At 39.4% G+C, this 19888-nt stretch overlaps 1 protein-coding gene across 3 annotated transcripts in view; it reads right to left on the bottom strand.

Annotated features, from left to right (window-relative positions):
* Nucleotides 1-14138, bottom strand: part of grip1 (glutamate receptor interacting protein 1) — a 61005-nt gene extending 46867 nt beyond the window's left edge. The window contains exon 1 of one of the 3 annotated variants that reach the window (XM_017302728.2): nt 13725-14138. In XM_017302728.2, the coding sequence (XP_017158217.1) occupies nt 13725-13779 (55 nt within the window). In that variant the 5' untranslated portion in view covers nt 13780-14138. The remainder of the gene's footprint in view (nt 1-13724) is intronic. The other 2 variants (XM_081603713.1, XM_081603714.1) reach the window with 2 other exon arrangements.
* Nucleotides 14139-19888: the final 5750 nt, after the last annotated feature.

Here is a 19888-nt window from a genome sequence, read left to right as displayed (position 1 = left end):
GTAATTATGCAGAACAGGGAGGAGATCAATTATTTTTTAGAGATCATCTGTCTCATGTTAGGACAGCGAAAGTTTTAATACGTATGTAAAATGTATTTTTTTAGGTTGGATGCTGCGGCTTTAAGCAGAGGTTCGGTGTGAGAGTCACTACCAGGTGGAGCAGAAGCGGCGCTCCATCTGTGAAATATTACTACCTGTAGCGTAGCAGCGGTTCAACAGCGAGGGCAGAACCAGCGTCTTACATCGCAGCTCGAAGACTTAAATAATTTTGCGGGTTATTTGTTCAGCTTTCTGACCGTCATGCTAATCCGGGTGAGTGTTTGCAGCTGTGCGCTGCTTTACCTGCTATCTGATCCTCCATATGTCTTTTTTACTGCAGTGAGCCTCGATGTAGCCAAACTCCGTCAAGTATGGCATTGTTTTTATGTCGTATTAGCTTCGTCGTGTTGATACATTTTGACCTGCTTCAATTTTCCGCCGCAACACGCAAACTTCCCCTGTCACTCAGTGCGTTATAATTATAGTTCCACATCGCTTAGGATTTGTTGCTGCGCGTTTGTGCAGTGTGAAGGAAAGAGGAGACCAGCTGCACAGGCAGGCTGCGAAATGAGATGCAGGTGATCAGTATCGGCAACAAGAGCCAATGATCGCCGATCACCGATCATGCACTTTTTCACGGAAATCGGCCGATTATGATCGGTGACCGATCGATCGGCACATCTCTAATTTCCACACCATTTTACACAACGGCGTATTAGATTCATTGCAGACAAAAAATGTATGAAAAACTAGGAGCACATTCCTGCCAAAAAATCTGAAATTTTCTTGAAAAAAAATTGAAATTTCTGAGTTTGTGAAGTTGAGAATTTGCTAGAAATTTTGAGATGAATCTCGGAAATGTTTGTGGAAAAAAAAATAATAAATTTTTGAGTTACAAAAGTTGCTAATTTGCTAGCAAAAAAATATGAAATGTTCAAGAAAAAAAATTTAATTTTCCAGTGTCAAAAGTTTAAAAAAAAAGACTTTTAAAACAGCAATTTTTGAGAAGTTGAGTTTTTCTGGCAAATTTTTAAATTTTCAAACTCTGAAATTCCAAATTTATCACAATAAATGATACATTAATAGTCTAATTCAGTTGTTCTTAACCTGGGTTTGATCGAACCCCAGGGGTTCGATGAGTCGGTCTCAGGGGTTTGGCGGAGCCTCTGCCGCGGAGGTAAAGACACACTTGTGTAAAGTCGTGATGACGCTTCCCGCTTTGCTGCAGAGGATCACGTTACATTGCTTAGCCAATCAGAGGATCACGTTACATTGCTTAGCCAATCAGAGCTGCGGAGGAGCCCTGATTGAAGGAGCTCCACTCTCAGCATGGATTTGAACTTTTGTCTTTAATTACTTCAGCACAGCTCACAGTTTTTACCAAATTCTATTTTACCAAATTGCTACTGCCTCTAGTGGTGTGGGGGTGGTAACACAGCTAATATAATTACATTACTAAATCAGAATACCACAAAGTATTTTGTGTCGGGGGGGTGTGGGGGTGTTGGAATAAGAAGGGTTCAGTGAATGCGCATATGCAACTGGGGGGTTCGGTACCTCAAAAAAGGTTAAGAACCACTGCTCTAATTAATTATGATTTGAAAGCCTAAATATCTAAATATCAGCAGAAAAATTTGAAGCTTCATTTATTTCAGAGAGAGAATAAATACTAAATAACTAAATAAGAAGGCGGTTCTCCAAGGATGACAAACGTCTCATAGTAGATAAAGGTTATGTTTACACCTAAAGGCTGCAGTCTGCTGGTTTATTGCATCAAATCTCAGGGAAATCCCTGGTTTGTGTTTCCTCACCTAAAACGGTGAGGAAAGGTGTAAAAGTTGCATTAAAAGTGACTGTAGGAAACGTGAAACACTCGGTAACCGTCGCTGGTTTCCTGATTCGCTCTGAGTGACAGCCGGTCTGCAGGGAGTTCAGTCGCACACTGGAAAACATGTAGCATCTTGTGTTAACCTTTGACCTCTGTCATGCTCTGACAGCTCTTGTTGCAGATGCAGAAACGCTGACGGAGAATCCTGAAACACGGACGCCACCAGCAGCAGCGGCGCGAGTTCAGACTGTAAAAACTCACTGCAGTTTAAATCAAATTCAAAAATACTTTATTAATTCCAATTAAATTAAATGTTGTAGCTCATTAAGTCAGATTCTGTATAAATCCTATAGAGGTAACAATAACAAACTTTGCAGGACGATAAATTGTCCCAGAAGTTATTGCGATAAACGATATTATTGTTGTTTTGAAGCCATTTTCATGTAATAAAATGGTGATAATGAAAAAACTTTAAAAGTAGACAACCAAGAAATGACCCAAATAAAAAGTGCTGAGTAACTGATAAAATTAATCGTTTAATATTAAAAAATTACACCATCAGATGGACCAAAATCTGAAGTTATGTGGAAATTTTAGTATTTTAAGGACAAAAATGACAATAATCCAAAAAATAAAAAATAAAATCAGACTAAATAAAATGCTCCCAAATCAGTTTCGTTCAATAAAAACTGATGAAACTTTAACAAAAACTCATTCATTCATTGAGTCGGTAGAAAATCCAGAAATTTTACTCAAAAGAGTAGAAAGAAATACTTTATAATAATAAAATTTCTCAAGCAAAAGTAAAAAGTGCAGCGTAGTAAAAAAAGTTCTGTGAGCGTAAATGTAGCAGAGTAACTGTTTGTGGTATTGTCTCTGCATAAACCAGTCTACTCTGACCAACAAGGCGTTTTTCAAACGGATATTTTCTCCTTTTGGGACCTCAGAGACGGTCACGTGTGAAAATCCCAGTAGATCAGCTGGTTCTGAAATACTCAGACCGGCCCATCTGGCACCAGCAAAAAGTCACTCAAATCTCCTTGAGTCCAAAGCTGCAGAGTCTGCATTATCTGGACATTTGGGGGCTAAAATAGAAGCAGCTGTTTTGAGGTTTGTTGCCCTAACTACGAGCATGTTAACCTGTAAACTGGAGAAATGAAACCTGGATTTAATGTGTGGCGCTTCACCGGACCTACAGCGACAATCTGGATGTGAGAGGAAGAATCCAAGAGGGATGCTTGACTCCTCCTTCCTCACCTGTCAGACGTTCCTGAGGGCTTCAGAGGCCCAAAAGCTAATTCAGCAACGCTTTACGCTCACAGAACTGACAACTGACCGCCGGGTCGAGAGGCGCTGACTGGGAAAGGCGGAGAGAGAGAAAGAGGCTGCTGAAGTGGTGGAGCTCATTTCCATATCGCTTCCAGGCTTCTGCTGCTCTGTAACGTGATTGGACGGCACATCTGTGTGTGTGTGTGTGTGTGTGTGTGTGTGTGTGTGTGTGTGTGTGTGTGTGTGTGTGTGTGTGTAATCTGGTTCTCCACGCTCCACTTAAACACACGCATGCAAGGAGTTTATCCTCTGCTGCCACCTGCTGTCCACTCTGAGGAACTGCAGCGAGTGGAGCTGTAAGTCACACCCAGCAGTCTGGAGGGGAAAACCGAACGTTTCTGTTGGGTTTTTACACTGGAAACTACCCATAATGCAGCGGGGCAGAGTCAGCCAGTGATTGATGACGCCTGAGGCCGAGCGAGACGGATGGAAACGAAGTAAAAGAGGGTAAAAAGAGAGAATCAGTGGTTCTAATGGACTGCGGAGTGGCTGACCCTGATTCCTAATGGACACAAAAACTCACAAGGCATCGACGTCCGTTCATTCGCCAAAGGCTCGGTCCAACCTGGACCCGAATCCAGCTGGAGGACGAAAACAAGACCAAACAACCAAAAACAGGGGAAAGTTCTGATATATCCACGAACTCCAAGAAAGTTTATGAAGATCCTTTTCATGACTACCTTAAATTTCTGATAAAGTTTTTAGTCTTTTAGATTAACACAAGCCCTGCGACAGACTGGCAACCTGTCCAGGGTGACCTGTCCAGGTGACCCCGCCTCTCGCCCAGAACGTTAGCTGGAGAGGCACCAGCACCTCCCGACCCCACTAAGGGAAAAGGGTATTAGAAAATGGATGGATGGATTAACACAAACTTTCAACCAAAGCACCTTGTGTAAAACATTTTCCTTCCACCAGTCTTGATCAATAATTATCCAGGTTTGAATGTCTTTCTTTGGATGTTGGCTGCTCAACAGATTCCACCTCTTAACAGAGTCAAAGAGAGTAAAAATATAAAATAACTACGGAAAAAACCGCATTAAAAAAAATAACAGATGCTTGACGTATTTTATTCCGCTTCAATCCAGCTCCAGTCCGTTTGCCTAGAAAGTCCGGTTCCTTTGGGGAAGTGTGAATGCTAACCGAAAATACAAACCTACAAACCTCGGCCTCGGTTCGGAGACCGCTCCAAAAGCAGGAAGTGGACTACAATGCAGGGCATTCTGGGTAAATACAACCGAAACAAGCGCGCTAGCCTAGCGCTAGCAGGAGAAATGACTCGTGGTCTTTTGCCAAAGACAAAAGAGAAATCCTCCAAACGCTAAAATCAACGCCTCCATTTTTGTTTCCATTTTGTGACGAAGAAAGTTGCGCTCAGTATCTTCTTCGTGTCGTTTCCTTCAGTGGTTCTTGGTGCAGTGCCCCCACAGGCGAGGAGGGGAACTGATTTTTTTTAAAAACATTTTGGTTCTTTTGATACAGTGAACCGCAGCAACTGAAAATGTAACAAATGTTGAAATTTGGTCCTCTTGGTCTAGCATTACGACCAAAGTATTTTAGCTTCCCAAGCTGCCTTTTTACTTCTACTATGCAAAAAAAAAAAAAGCAAATAAGGGTTTTTCCTGCGATGAATTTGGAGTTACAGTCAACGAAAAGGTGGGAATCCACTGCAGTTCTAAGCCTTAACTCCTTATTGTACACTTACAGAATTAATTATAATAACATTTAGGAAGACGGTCCATAGAAGAGACCGGAAGTCTTATTGGGAAGCAGAAAAATGTATTTTCATTCACCAGATTTCCTGAGGAGGAATTCATTCTGCAAGAAGAACTGATCCACACAAACCCACGGCGTGAATCTGCAGCTCACAAACCAGAAACATAATTTGTATTCCCTGTGGTTAGTACATCTGTGCAGGAGAAAAATCCGTGACTGAGCTGCATTCCTGGAGAAAACAAGCACCGGTTTCCCAGAATCCACGCCTTACAGCAGTTAACGCCGGACTGAACCGAACCTGCAGCGTTTTGTCTCAGAGCTCAACCTCAGAAGGAGGAAGCAACAAAAATATCAGTTATCAGACGACTGCAGGAGTCAGACAGGCACACAAGAGAGGATGAAGCGGATCAGAGAGGAGTCCGTCTCTGCAGGCTGTGGAGCCGGGCCGAGCGCTGGACCATCAGAGACACGCTGGGACGCAAGGTGTGAACGGCTCTGCGTCCACGCTGGGTTTATCCACGTGGAAAATGACTGTGTGTGATGCCAGCGTGTCCACCTGGAAGCTGCCAGGGCTCAGAGTGTGTGTGTGTGTGTGTGTGTGTGTGTGTGTGTGTGTGTGTGTGTGTGTGTGTGTGTGTGTGTGTGTGTGTGTGTGTGTGTGTGTGTGTGTGTGTGTCTTACACTCACTTCCATCTGGAATTCAAATCCTTTTTTTTTTGTTGTGTCTTAATTTTTTCTGCTCAAATTTTCAAAATGCTAAATTTGAAACCGAAGCTGAATGTCGAGTCATTGTGAGCAACAAAGACAGATTAATAATCTTGTTTCCAACAGGTGACTGTAATCCTGAGATTAGCATCCAGCCTGTTGGCAGGAAGCTTATTCCTATAACGTCACAGAAATTATTAGCATTCTGAGAAAAACGTCAGGCTGTTGCTAGGAAAAATGCAGAGAAACATCAAAAAGTTAAAAATTGTGAAAAAACAAAGCAATTCGACCTCCAGCCATTCAACCGTCTCTCAGTTTTCAAAGACAATAAACAAATATTGGTGCATTTAAGCTGAAGTAACAGAGATGGCCAAGCAGAGACCTCCCCAACACGTGCACTTCAAATATCCAACCCAGAGCTTCAGGCCCCCAGGTCTGTCGCCATAAGACATAAAAATAAACTCATTATTACATCTGAATGATTTATATTTATTCCTCTTTTCTCTCTTTCTGCCAGAAACTAGATGAGAAAAGTCTTCAGTTTGGTCTCAACTAGCCTTTTTCTTAAAGGATAATTTTGTTCATAATTATTACATATCAATATTATCATTTATCGCAATAAATTCTGGGATAAATTTATCGTCCACTGAAATTTGCTATTGTGACTGGCCTTTGTGTTTCCATTACAAATGTCTGCAAAAACTTTGACAATATTCCCCTAATGATGAAAAATCGTAATACATTTTGCTGGATGATAAAATGTCCTTGAAGTTATTGCGATACACGATAATATTGTTCTGATATTTTCAAGTAATATAATGGCATCATAATGCAAGAAAACATTCTCAAAAATCAGTAAACTTTAAATTCTAATGAATATTTAACACTGGAGCTGGAAAACTCTTTAAACATCCAAAATAATAAACAAACCATCAAAAACAACAAATGAAATTAATTAAAAAGTTCTTCAAATTGTCAAAAAAAAAGGACCTACTCACCAAACTGAAGACTTTTATTATTCAGATTTCACTAAAAAGAAATCATGCAAATCTAAATGACTGAGCTTGTTTTAATTTATCATGTGATTAATTGATTAATTGATTATTATGACAGGCCTAACGATGGCTGCAGAGTCTGGTAGGTATGTGAACACAAAGGCAGACGGAGGTCAGGTGTGTTTTTGTTTTTATTCGCCGTAACTCCATAACTTCAGCAAATAAAGATACAAATATAATATATATTATATTATAATATAATATAATATAAATGGAAAAAGGATCAAAAAATTTGTATGAAACAACTGGAGAGCAAAAATATTATATACATTTACCCGTTTGCCTTTTTTAAGACTTTATAGTTGGCGTTTAGTAATTGTTAATAATGTTTTATAATAACATAATTATCTAGTTATATAAAATTTCCTGTCAATTTAAACATTTTTAACTCAAACAACGTTGGATTCCTGCCGCAGCGCCTCTACCATCAGGCTTTTCTGCAGGAAATCATGAATTTCTGCTCAAAATATCACTTTTTTGTTAACCTGATGTATTTTTCTGAGGCATCAAATTGTGAGTTTTCATTCTCTGTACAAGAGACAAAGACTTTGAATATTTCAATCAGTGTTTGATCAATGAAACGAGGGACAAAAATATTGATTTTTTTCACAATCGTGTATTTTGGATGTTCCTGTAAATGTCTGACAGTTGTCGGTTTCTCTCTTCTGTCTTTTATTTTGAAGTATTTCTCCAGCCTTATATAAACTTCTGAGTGTCGCTCAGCAACTCGCTTTGGAAACGATATTTGCACTTGAAACAAACGCATGAAAATGGGTAAAAGTCCCGCAGAGAGTCAGCAGTTTGTTCTTCAGAGAAACAGAGAGGGAGAAAGTAAGGGTAAAATCTGAGAAACGGAGGAGATAATACACTAAGCTGAAGGAAATGGATGTAAACACACACACACACACACACACAGAGTCAGGTCTGCTTCAGTAATCCTGAGCACAAAGATGAGCAGAGTTCTGACATCAGCACCTCTTAGAGGACGCTGTGTGTGCCTCGGTGTGTGTTTCAGCGTATGTTTGTGTTAAAACCATTTTCTCTGCTTCTTAGTCCAAAAGCTTAAAACGGCAGGATGATGTCATGCTCCGACACACGCTGTGGCTCCGCCGCTCCGCTCAGAACATCCTCCCGCGCTTCATTTACTCAGCCGCTCCCCGAGCTTTCAGCCGCAACGCCAACACAAGCCGGGTTTACCCAGCTGGTGCCGACGGTCCAGACTGAACGGCAGAACCAGACCTGACAGCAGATACTCACAAATAAATAAAAACTATATACACAAACACTAACGTAGATAAAAATGAAAGAAACGGATGGATGGATGATCAGAGAATCAGATATTGATATCAGTCCAAATGTTGCTTCCCCAGAAAGGAACCAAGGACTTAAAATGGTCTAGTCAAAGCTCATACCTCAACCAAGCTGTTGAACATGAGAAACACAGACGATTATTAACTGTTAGAAAAATAAACATTTATGTCCATAAATCCTCTTTAGGCTCCGTTTTCTGAGTCGTTCTGATCCACCAACTTCTAACAAATCAGGCTAACAAAACGACCCCATAGAGTAAACAGAGCTTCCCTTCTAATAAACCCTGAGAAAAACACTGAATGGAACAAAAACAGAATCACTGTTACAAAGTGATGGTGAGCAGCAGGAAGATCATGTGAAGTGGGAACCGAACAGAAGCAAACAGACTTAATCCTCAGAATATTTATCGTCTTATTTGAATTCCCGACCCAAACTCGGGGGATAAATTCGACTAATTAACATGACAAAACTCCTGTTCCAACATCTGCAGCTGCCATTTTGTCTCTGCTTTGAATTCCCTCTTTTCGTTTAACTCGTGTTCAGCCTGAATTCCTCATCAGCTGTGCAGTAAACCCCGCTGAGAGGACGGCCGACATCAGGACGACATGAGGCGGGACAAATAAAGCTCATTTCAAACATGCTGCTGCTCTGCTGTTTTCGCTTCCTGATGAATTAATAATAAAAACTACATATACACATATAATATATGCTAAATTCCTCATAAAACTATAAAGTAAAGAAAAAAATAACAGATGGACGGATGGCTAAATCAATGGTAAAATGGATGGATGGATGGATGGATGGATGGATGGATGGATGGATGGATGGATGGATGGATGGATGGATGGATGGATGGATGGATGGATGGATGGATGGATGGATGGATGGATGGATGGATGGATGGATGGATGGATGGATGGATGGATGGATGGATGGACTAGTGGATTTTAACTTCAGTTGAATTCCTCATCAGCTGAATTGCAAAAAACTCAGTTGATAACAGCTAACACCAGGCTAATATCACACTGACATCAGGCTAACATAAGGTTAACATCATGCTAACATCAGGCTAAAATCAGACTGACATCATAGTAACATGAGGCTAACATTACGCTGATGTCAGGCCAACATCAGACTAACATCAGGCTAACATAACGCTGACATCAGGGTGACATCAGGCTAACATAGTGCTAACATCAGGCTAACATAATGCTAACATCAGGCTAAATTAATGCTGACATCAGGCTAACATCAGGCTAACATAATGCTGACATCAGGCTAACACTAACATCAGGCTAACACCAGGCTAACATCAGGCTGACATCATGCTAACATCAGGCTAACATAATGCTGACACCAGGCTAACATAAGGCTGACATCAGGGTGACATTAGCGTAACACCAGGCTAACATCAGGCTGTACGGATGACTCTGATTTCCTACATGCTCCGGCTCCGAAGCGCAGCGCTTCACCGGCTCTCTTTTGGTTTCCTGATCAATTATTTACCCATTCTCTATTTTTACTCTCATGCTCGTGGATGGAGGTTCCAGCCTTTGTTTTTGTGTCTCTGGCTGTTGGGGAGTGAAGTGGCTGGAAGGTAAACACATCCAGAGTGCATCATCACCTCCGCAGGATCTCCACACACAGGTTTAACAACGCTACAGTAAATCTGAGCTGTATCTCCGTCTGGAAGCTCAAACTGGGCCGGGCCGGCGCTCGACCCCATGATGGATCATCTGCCAACTATTTCTGGAGCTAATTAGGCTGAAACTTTTATGTGAAAAGTCTGGATCTGATAGAATAGGAGAGGAATTCTCATCTTCATCTGGTAAAAAACGAACAAATTGGCATTTTCTGTTTAATAAATGAATAACTTAAATGGGATTTATGTGATTTTTGCTTTTATTTTGGGAATTTCCCTATTTTACCATTTAAAAATCAAAGTTTTCCTAAAGGAGAACCAATTCTGCTGAATCAGGATTGGCTCATTGTGATTGGTTAATTTTACTTTATTCTCGTACAACTGTATTTTTGTAAGAATACGACTTTATTTTGGTCATAATAACACTTTATTCTCACAATATTTCCACTATATTGTTGTACGACTACATTTTTGAGGTGTTATAACTCTATTCTCGAATTTTAAATTTAAAAACATCAGTCTGGCCCTAACATTATGTCGTGGAGTTGAATTCAGATAATCAAGCTGTAAAACACGCCTGTGAAACAAGATGGCCGCCTTGGGAATGCTCACAAAGTTTGGTGGGAAAATTTTTTTAATCTTTATAAACCAAAAATTCAGTTAATCTATAAAATAAATTTCTCCCTTCTGGTTTCAGGCTTGTTACTCCAGAAAAACTGTAATTTTTCTAATATCACGACTTTATTCCCGCAATATTAACATTTTATTCTCTCATTATTTTGACTTATCGTATGACTGTATCTTTTTTTATATTACGACTTCATTCACATAATTAAAAAAATTGTAGCCTCATCTTAATATTATGTAAAAGAACTGAATTCAAATACATAAAAGCTATAAAACACGGTTGTGAAACAAGATGGCCGCCATGGGTGAGTTTGGTGTGAAAAAATTCCAGTTTTTCCAAAAAAATGAATTCTTCACAAACCAAAAATTCAGTTAATGAATAAAATTGATTAATCTCTGGCGGTTCCAGGCTCATTACTGCAGGAAAACTCCAGGTACTAAACCCCAAAATGCATCTGCAGTGTGTAAAAACGACGTCCTTCACTGCACCACGGCTGCACATTCTTCTCACACTTCCAGCGCTCCGTTTCCTTTCAGGCTGTAGATAACATCTCTCAGCCTTGCAACTGTAATCCAATCTTCTGTCGTAAACTCTGCAGCTTTAATCAACCGATCGATAAAAAGAAGCAAAGCAAATTAATCTTTTATTGGCGGTCAGATAAAAGAAAACATTGAATCTGTCATGTTTGGTTCTGAATGACTCAAGGTTGGCTTCCTCCCTGACATTTCTCACTCTGACGAAAGTCATAATCCATACCGAGACTCTCTCCTCAAACAGACACTCTGAAAATAAACAGCTTTTCCTGCCACTTAATGCACAATCAAGACGTTCATTATTAATGATCTTTGTTTAGTTTTATGGTGTTGAAATGAACAAGTGGAATAAATTACATCCGTGTTTTTGGTTTGACCACAACGCGACGTCCATCAGGATGATGGACGACTTGTTTTCTGCTTCATCTGAACATATTTAACGAGCATTAATGAATCATAAAGTGGGCGTACTCAGCTGGACTTTACTTCAATAGCAGAAAAATGTTTTCTAAAAGTAAGACAGCAGTCAGTCAAAGTAAACATTTTAGTAAAATTTATGTTTTTAAGAAAACATTACTCAGTCAAAAACTGAAATAAAACAACAGCTTTCATATTAAAGATTTTTCACGTTACGTTTTATATGATACGTGGGTTAAAATTTAGAAATGTGTAGGTGAAAATTCAGAAAATGGGGGTTGAATTTGGAAATGTGGGTTATATTTTAAAAAGATGGGTACAAATTTGTAAAGGTGGGATAAAATTTAGAAACTTGTCGATTAAAATTTAGAAACGAGTAAAAATTTGGAAAAAGAGTTAAAATTTAGAAATGTCACTTAAAATTAGGAAACTTGAGAGTTAAAATTAGGAAACTTGTGGGTTAAAATGTGGAAACTTGTGGGTTAAAATATGGAAACTTGTGGTTTAAAATGTGGAAACTTGTGGGTTAAAATGTGGAAACTTGTGGGTTAAAATGTGGAAACTTGTGGGTTAAAATATGGAAACTTGTGGGTTAAAATGTGGATAGTTGTGGGTTAAAATGTGGATAGTTGTGGGTTAAAATGTAGATAGTTGTGGGTTAAAATGTGGACAGTTGTGGGTTAAAATGTAGATAGTTGTGGGTTAAAATGTGGACAGTTGTGGGTTAAAATGTGGACAGTTGTGGGTTAAAATGTGGACAGTTGTGGGTTAAAATGTGGAAACTTGTGGGTTAAAATGTGGACATTTGTGGGTTAAAATGTATACAGTTGTGGGTTAAAATGTAGATAGTTGTGGGTTAAAATGTGGACAGTTGTGGGTTAAAATGTGGACAGTTGTGGGTTAAAATGTATATAGTTGTGGGTTAAAATGTGGACAGTTGTGGGTTAAAATGTGGACAGTTGTGGGTTAAAATGTGGAGAGTTGTGGGTTAAAATGTGGACAGTTGTGGGTTAAAATGTGGACAGTTGTGGGTTAAAATGTATATAGTTGTGGGTTAAAATGTGGACAGTTGTGGGTTAAAATGTGGACAGTTGTAGGTTAAAATGTGGACAGTTGTGGGTTAAAATGTGGACAGTTGTGGGTTAAAATGTGGACAGTTGTAGGTTAAAATGTGGACAGTTGTGGGTTAAAATGTGGACAGTTGTGGGTTAAAATGTGGACAGTTGTGGGTTAAAATGTGGACAGTTGTAGGTTAAAATGTGGACAGTTGTGGGTTAAAATGTGGACAGTTGTGGGTTAAAATGTATATAGTTGTGGGTTAAAATGTGGACAGTTGTGGGTTAAAATGTGGACAGTTGTGGGTTAAAATGTGGACAGTTGTGGGTTAAAATGTGGACAGTTGTGGGTTAAAATGTGGACAGTTGTGGGTTAAAATGTGGATAGTTGTGGGTTAAAATGTGGACAGTTGTGGGTTAAAATGTGGACAGTTGTGGGTTAAAATGTGGACAGTTGTGGGTTAAAATGTGGACAGTTGTGGGTTAAAATGTGGACAGTTGTGGGTTAAAATGTGGACAGTTGTGGGTCTCCCAACATTTGTGGCCAATGCTTACTGCTCAGGTTAAGAAGAAACCAACCAACTTAATGAAACTCCACCACTTCTGGCAAGAAGTCTGGTCCAAAATTCAGCCAGAATTACAACAGACGCTTGTTGTCGGCTACCAAGTTTCCACCATAAATTCAAATTATGCACCTAACTCTTGATTGCAGCTATACATCAATCAAGCATAACATTATGACCACTGAGGAGTGACGCTCACTTCTCATCTCCTTCTCTCTGCATCTGTTTTAGCTTTCAGATCATTTACAACTCTTTGGAACATTTTGTTTACATGCCTACTATTAGTAACTTTTTGCTTTTATAAGCTCACACAGGAAGAATGCTGACACGGTTTAAGACGGAAAACCGATGATGATCTTTTCCAAAACTAAAGCGAGTTAAACATTACGGCTTCCTCTGTCAATATTTAATTCAAACCAACAGATTTCACCTCCGGGCGAACCGACGCTGAAGAGGCTGCCGACTGCCGCCCACAGCCCAGTGAAGGTGGTCGTTTCACGGACACCAAGGGCAGTCTCTCCTGCTGACCCACCGGTGGTCCAGAACGGGCTAGCTAGTTAGCAGCCGTGCTAACCCGCCAGCTCGTTAACCGGTCACCGGTGATCACTAACACGTTATAGCACACCGCGTAAAAAATTAATAAGAAAAAAAAAAATCACGGGGACGTCACTGTGCGTGAGATTAGCACGAGATATCTCAGAGGCACGCGCACACATTCACGGTATCAAGTTTCACTAATTAAAAAAAAAAAAAAACACACCCAGCCAATACCAAGCTGCACGAGAGATTCTACTGATAATTACCGCACGCGCGCGCAGCACCACAAACACACACGCGCCGAGAGACGCACGTTCACCGGTCCGTGTGGCTGTGAACCCGCACGGTCCAGTCCGGGTCCGCTCTTACCTCCTTCCTGGTCCGGTTGGAGACAGGCCGGAATGTTCTTCTTCCAGCCGGGCATGATGCACCTCAGGGCGGTTAGGGAGTCCAGGGCGGCCCGCTAGCAGTCACACACCAGCAGCAGCGGCGGCGGGGACAGCAACATGGCTAGTTAGCCGTAGCTTCAGCTGCTTCACCTCCCTCTCTCTCCTCCTCCCACTCCTCCTCTAGGTCTCTCTACCCCCTCCCTCTCTTGTAACTCTACCCCTCGAGCCGCTGTGGTCTCCGGGGGAGCACGAGAGAGAGGGTGACGTGATGACCGTGAAGGAGAGCGGGGCGGACGGTTTGTGAAGCCGCCAGCTCCGCGGTCTGCTCCGTTATCTCCACAGACGGAGCTCGGACTGGTCCAAATTAACGGGCTGTCAACTGGTTTCCCAACACCGCCGTGCACGCGCGTCATTCATTCGTGGCAGGATACGGAGAGAGGATGGAGATCGATGCAAAGATAGACGAAGCACGTATCTGCCCTTTAACTTCTATAAAACAAACTTACACACTGTGTAAAATGTAAATATTATTCGCCAAATCAGTTCGCTCTACTTTTATTATGATAATGTAACGACCAATAATTCTCCAGGTGTTTTCTTTTGACTTATCACCGTGTTTCAGTTAACTTTTTGCTCCAGACAGTAGCATAAAACGTGACTGCGTTATATGCGAGGCATAGGGGTGCTGAGCTTCAGGGGGCGCCAGAAATGGAGGAAAAATTATTTCTAGGTGGTATTTTATGTATTTTACAGCACTCAGAAAGTATGTAGTTGTACGCCTAGTGTAACCTAAATAATATAATAATAATGTAACCTAAAACCCAAACTGATAGGGTCTGTTCTGAGCTGTTTATCATCATTCAGCATAAAAAGACTCCTAAGCTCAAGGGATGAACCAGTGTTGTTGTGTCTACACTGCAGTAGGTTTCTGTCCTATTTAAAGCATCAAATGGAAACAGTAACTGCTCCCCAGAATCTTGTGGGTACATAAATCTCTTTAACACCTTAGCAACAACGGTTTCCTTACCAAGACTGAGTTAAATTTAATCAGGGTTTGGACAAACAGTTGTCTGTCTGGACTAGCAGTGGACTTTACATTAAAACAAATTGAAAAGTTTGATATTATGCATTCAAGACATGGAATAGACTAATAAAAAACATTGCCTTTTCAGGACATTCATGGATGAGAAATTTAATATTATGAATATTTGTAAAAGTTGCCATATTGGCCCACTGGGAAATGTCCCAGCAGCCAGTCTGCCCCTGGATGGATGGATGGTTGGCTAAATATTCAATCTGTTTTAACATCTGTAACTTAGGCGCTAATTACATGTACATTTTCACTGTGTTTCAGTTAACTTTTTGCTTCAGACAGTAGCATAAAACGTGACTCTGCGTTATATGCGAGGCATAGGGGTGCTGAGCTTGAGGGGGCGCCAAAAATTATGAGTTTTTTTGGAGCAAAACTTGTAATCCCCCAAACAATGTCCTACCTGTTTCAGCAACTGAAACAAGTTTATGTTTTCCACCAAGTAAACCAGTGTATGACCTTTGTTTTATTTGATTGGTAACATCATATATAACATGTGTTTAACTCTAAATCTTGGTTCTGGTAAGTGTTTCATAAATTAAATCTATATTTTATTTAAAAAAATAAAGTTATTATTGTTGGCTAATGTTATGAAAAGCAGTGTAGACGTATCGTCAACATTCTAAAATATTTTTTCTTTCAGTAATTTTTGCCAAAAGACATTTTGGCAAAAGAAAATCACCACGTCTTTCTCTCCAAAAGATGTTTTAGGCAACAAAAAATCACTTTTAGTAAAAACTGACCTTTGCTATTAATTTAGGAAGGTGATGATGTGACTTTCATTCGTTTAAAAACCTACTTTCATGCAGCTTAATGGAAAAAAAATACTAATTATGCAGACATGTTCACACTCATCTCTGCTAATAACCATAATTGTGTGTTTATTCACTTATGAAGGCATGAGCAGAATTATATCAGTAATTTATGTCTCAGAATTTATGAAATTTCTCACTAATGTGTCATTATAAAGCTTTAGGAAAGAAACAAAACTTGCATGCGAATATCAGCTGTTTGTAATAATAACCATCATATTAGCACTTTAAGCTTTTAAAACTAAACAGTGACTAAAATATTTATTTCACAAAATACTTGCAGCAGTTTTCTCGCTCTGTCTTTTTCCACCCAGCTGAGGCTGTTTTGATAAAACACAGTATAGATTAGATTAAATGTCAGTATCTGTTACAACTCAGCGTGTGTTTTCCACACATGATGCAGGGAGATAAAATACGCAGATCCAAGAAGACACAATGCTGCTTGAAGATGCGACGCTAATGAATCTGCAGAGACCACACACACACTGAGCTGCACAGCGGCATTTGAAGTCTGGATCCTGTCCGGACTCGCCTCTGAGGAATTCAGCCTCCAGCTCCACTCAGCTGGGAAGTAAAGGGCCATTCTGCCAAAAACGACGCCTCTTAAAGGCAAAGTATGGAAGAAACGAAAATACGGATGGAAGACGAAGTGAATCACGGCGTTGTTTCTATTTTAGGTTCAAATTTCTTTATGCTGAATAAAGAAAACAGGCGATGCAATTTAATTAAAACAGATTAAAGGAATGAAACTACGTTTATCCAAGTAAATATATTAAAAAGCTGTCATGTTAAATAAACACTGTAAAAACAAAATACCTAACCAAGTACTTTTGGTCATGTTTCTGCTGAACATTTGAGATAAGAAAACTAACTTACAAGTAACTTTTAAGCAAAATATATGAACTTGTCAAAAAATCCTTAATATTGATGAAAAAGTGCTTGTTCCACTGGCAGAACCTTTCATTTGTAACAACAAATGTCTTGTTATAAGTGAAATAATCAGTCAATGGAACAATTACTATTTGTTAAAAGAAATAATTATAGTGATAATTAAGGTTATGTTAATTTTTAGTGAACTCGTTAGATTTCCTGTGTTTTTGAGGGTCAAAATCCAGAAAATAGTTAAATATTTACAACAAAAGAGTTTGTTATACTTTTTTTTTTAACTCTTTAAGTTAAAGTAAAATTGAAGTGTGTTGTAGAGATAAAGCAAAGCTGAGGCCTGCATGTGTAATCAAACTAAAGATTAATTAATAATTAGACTCGCTGTCAGAGCGACTAACCAGATATTCAGCATATAAATTAATAAACATTTACATATAAAAAAGTCAGTAAAGATGAAAACCTGCTCAGTGTATTAATCTGAGCAGAAATCCTGTTGATGCTCGGTGGTTCCTCAGAGAGGTATTCCAATCTTTAGTAAGCAGCTTTAAGGTTTGATTGTGAAACGCTGAGTGTATAAAGTCGGTTTAAATAAGTTTTCTCAGTTTAGAAGAAGAAAATGATCCGCTAACTCAAGTTTCGTTGATAAATAAAATTCAACATCATCAGTGTAACAAGTTCTCCATCATTGCAGATGATACTTCCCAAAGAACGGATGTGGTCCTAATCTAAACCCCTGTGGAACACCATAAGGAATTTGAATAAGCTTGGAAAACATGTTTTTGATATACAGTAACTGGGATCTGTCCAATAAATAAAACTTAAACCAGTGTGAGCATCTTTAGTTCAGATTTGTTCAAATCTTTGCGTTAAGAGCTTGTCTTCATATTAATTAAGTTTTTACAGATAAGAGTAATTTTTTTTCATTTCATATAACCAAATACTGGGGTTGTTTAAATCCTCCATCATGTAAACTATGATCTTCAGCTCATAATTAGCTAAAATAAGTTTCTTAAAGCAGAAAAAGTCACCATTGTGTCTGCAGTGGACTGGATCTGATGGTTTGACAGGAGGGGGAAACCAAAACCCCCACTGGATCAAAACAAACAAATAAAAACACCATATTGTTCGCAACGACAGCAGTGATTAACTGACAGCCTTCACTGTGACAAGCATCCATCTTTGCTCCCAGCAGAGTTTTCCAGAGATGGATGGGGGGAGAGAGAGCAGGAAAAGACCCAGTGAAGTGGAAGAATGGGTCTCTGCAGGCTACGAGACAAAAAGCAGAGAATGACCTCAATATGAATAGAAATACAGACAGAGACATGTGACTGTCTCACAGGGAATCCACGCGATTTTACTGCCCTTCAGAATAAGAGTGGAGTTAATGGCACACAAATCCTCCCAGTCAGTAAAACACAGGTGGGTTCACCTTAAACTGGGACGTGTGTTCTTGTGACAGCATTAAATAAACTGGACTCTCTGGTTTAGTGATCAATTGGTTCAAAACTAACGAGCTCAGAGGGATTCTTGGTGTCAATAGGTAACAGAAGTTATATGTGGCGTACCTCAAGGTTTCATTCTGGGGTCCCTTCTATTTAAGAGCTACATGCTCCCGCTAGCTCAAGTTATAAAAAATAAAACAATTAGTAACCATTTGATACTCAGCTCTACTGTACAATGTCACAGGGTGACTCTGAACCCGTCCAAACTCTGAACCCGTCCAAACTCCGAACCCGTCCAAACTCTGAACCCGTCCAAACTCTGAACCCGTCCAAACTCCGAACCCGTCCAAACTCTGAACCCGTCCAAACTCTGAACCCGTCCAAACTCCGAACCCGTCCAAACTCTGAACCCGTCCAAACTCCGAACCCGTCCAAACTCCGAACCCGTCCAAACTCCGAACCCGTCCAAACACCAAACTTTCTCTGGATGAACAGAAACTGAAGTCATTATTGTTCAACCAAAAGAGGAACGATCAAGAGTCAGCACAGCTTCAGTTATTATTACAGCTGGAAACTAGAGATCAGGCCCAAAATCTGGGTGTAGAGATGAACTACTGGACCTTTAGAGTCACATAAAGACGGTTACAAAGTCAGCCTTCTATCACCTGAAAACTGCCTAAACACGGAGTTGTTTTAAGTCAACACTAAAAACCCACCTATTTGGAGTTGCCTTTGATTATTAGTAAGTGGAAAGCTGATCAACATATCTGATGTTTATCTGCTGATGATAGCATTTGACTAACTGTTGATTATTTCATACTGTATTATGTTTCTATGTTATAAAGCGCTTTGAACTGCCTTGTTGCTGAAATATGCTATAAAAATAAACTGACTTGACTTGAAATGTCTGCTGGATTTTCCATTAGCAGGGTTAGCATGACGCCTCTTTTCTGTGCAGTGAAGTCTGTAAAAGTAACTCTGTCTCTTGATTTGGACCATCAGCTGGTGATGGATGACTTTTCTGGATGTTCTTGATGTTTAGCCTCAGGCCTTCTTCTTGACATTTCTCCAGATTCCCTGAGTGGTTTAATAAGATTTGACTAAATAGGAGAATATCCAAATCCTTTTCCTTCTGTTTCTGAGCAGTCGCCAAAAAGCCAAAATAAGAACGGCTGATGAAATAAAACCTAAAATATTAGGTTTTTAGATTTGAGCTCCTTTAAATCTCTTGGTATTTTCTTTTATTTTTTCTTAATAGTGCTGCTTTTAAGCTTTGTATGTTTTATCCAAAATGCATTGAAACCTAATCAGGGTGTTTTTTGGAGAAATTATTTTCTTTTGTTTGAGACTTTTATGAGTTTGTTTACCTAAATAGAATAATTTATTTTTTTCTGCAGTTTTGAACACGCTACTATTACAATTTGATTCAATTTATAATTATTATATAAATCTATTGTGTTAAAAACCTTCAAAGATTTCAAAGGTTTTCCATTATAAATGCATTTTGACATTTATAATGGAAAGAAAATTAACTTTTCACAAAGAATAAAAATGGAACAGAATCACTTTTGCTGCTAATTTCTGACTTTCCCAGTTTTAAATAATAATAGATACTGGGAGAAAATCAATAAAGAAAACAAAACATAGACAGTAACTAATAAAGCTGACATTTAAGGTGTAAAAATGTATAACATTTGTAAAGATTTGTTATTTTTGGTGAGGATTAAAAGCATAAAAATTCTGAAGAAAATCTGCTGAAATCTATAAACGAGCTTTCTGTGTCGAAGAGAACCAGAAATCTCTTGTGTCCAGTTTCTCCATCTTCCCCCTGAACATTTTGACTCATTAGATGACATCCTTTTGTGTACGGTTACCATGGTTTCAGGTGTTATTCTCGTCCATGGCGAGGGAAACG

The sequence above is a fragment of the Poecilia reticulata genome, chromosome 23 (assembly GCF_904066995.2).
Source record: "Poecilia reticulata chromosome 23, P_reticulata-male-v2, whole genome shotgun sequence".
Taxonomy (NCBI): Eukaryota; Metazoa; Chordata; class Actinopteri; order Cyprinodontiformes; family Poeciliidae; genus Poecilia; species Poecilia reticulata.
The sequence above is the reverse complement of the archived record's forward strand: the minus strand, read 5'-3'. Positions and strand labels throughout refer to the sequence as shown.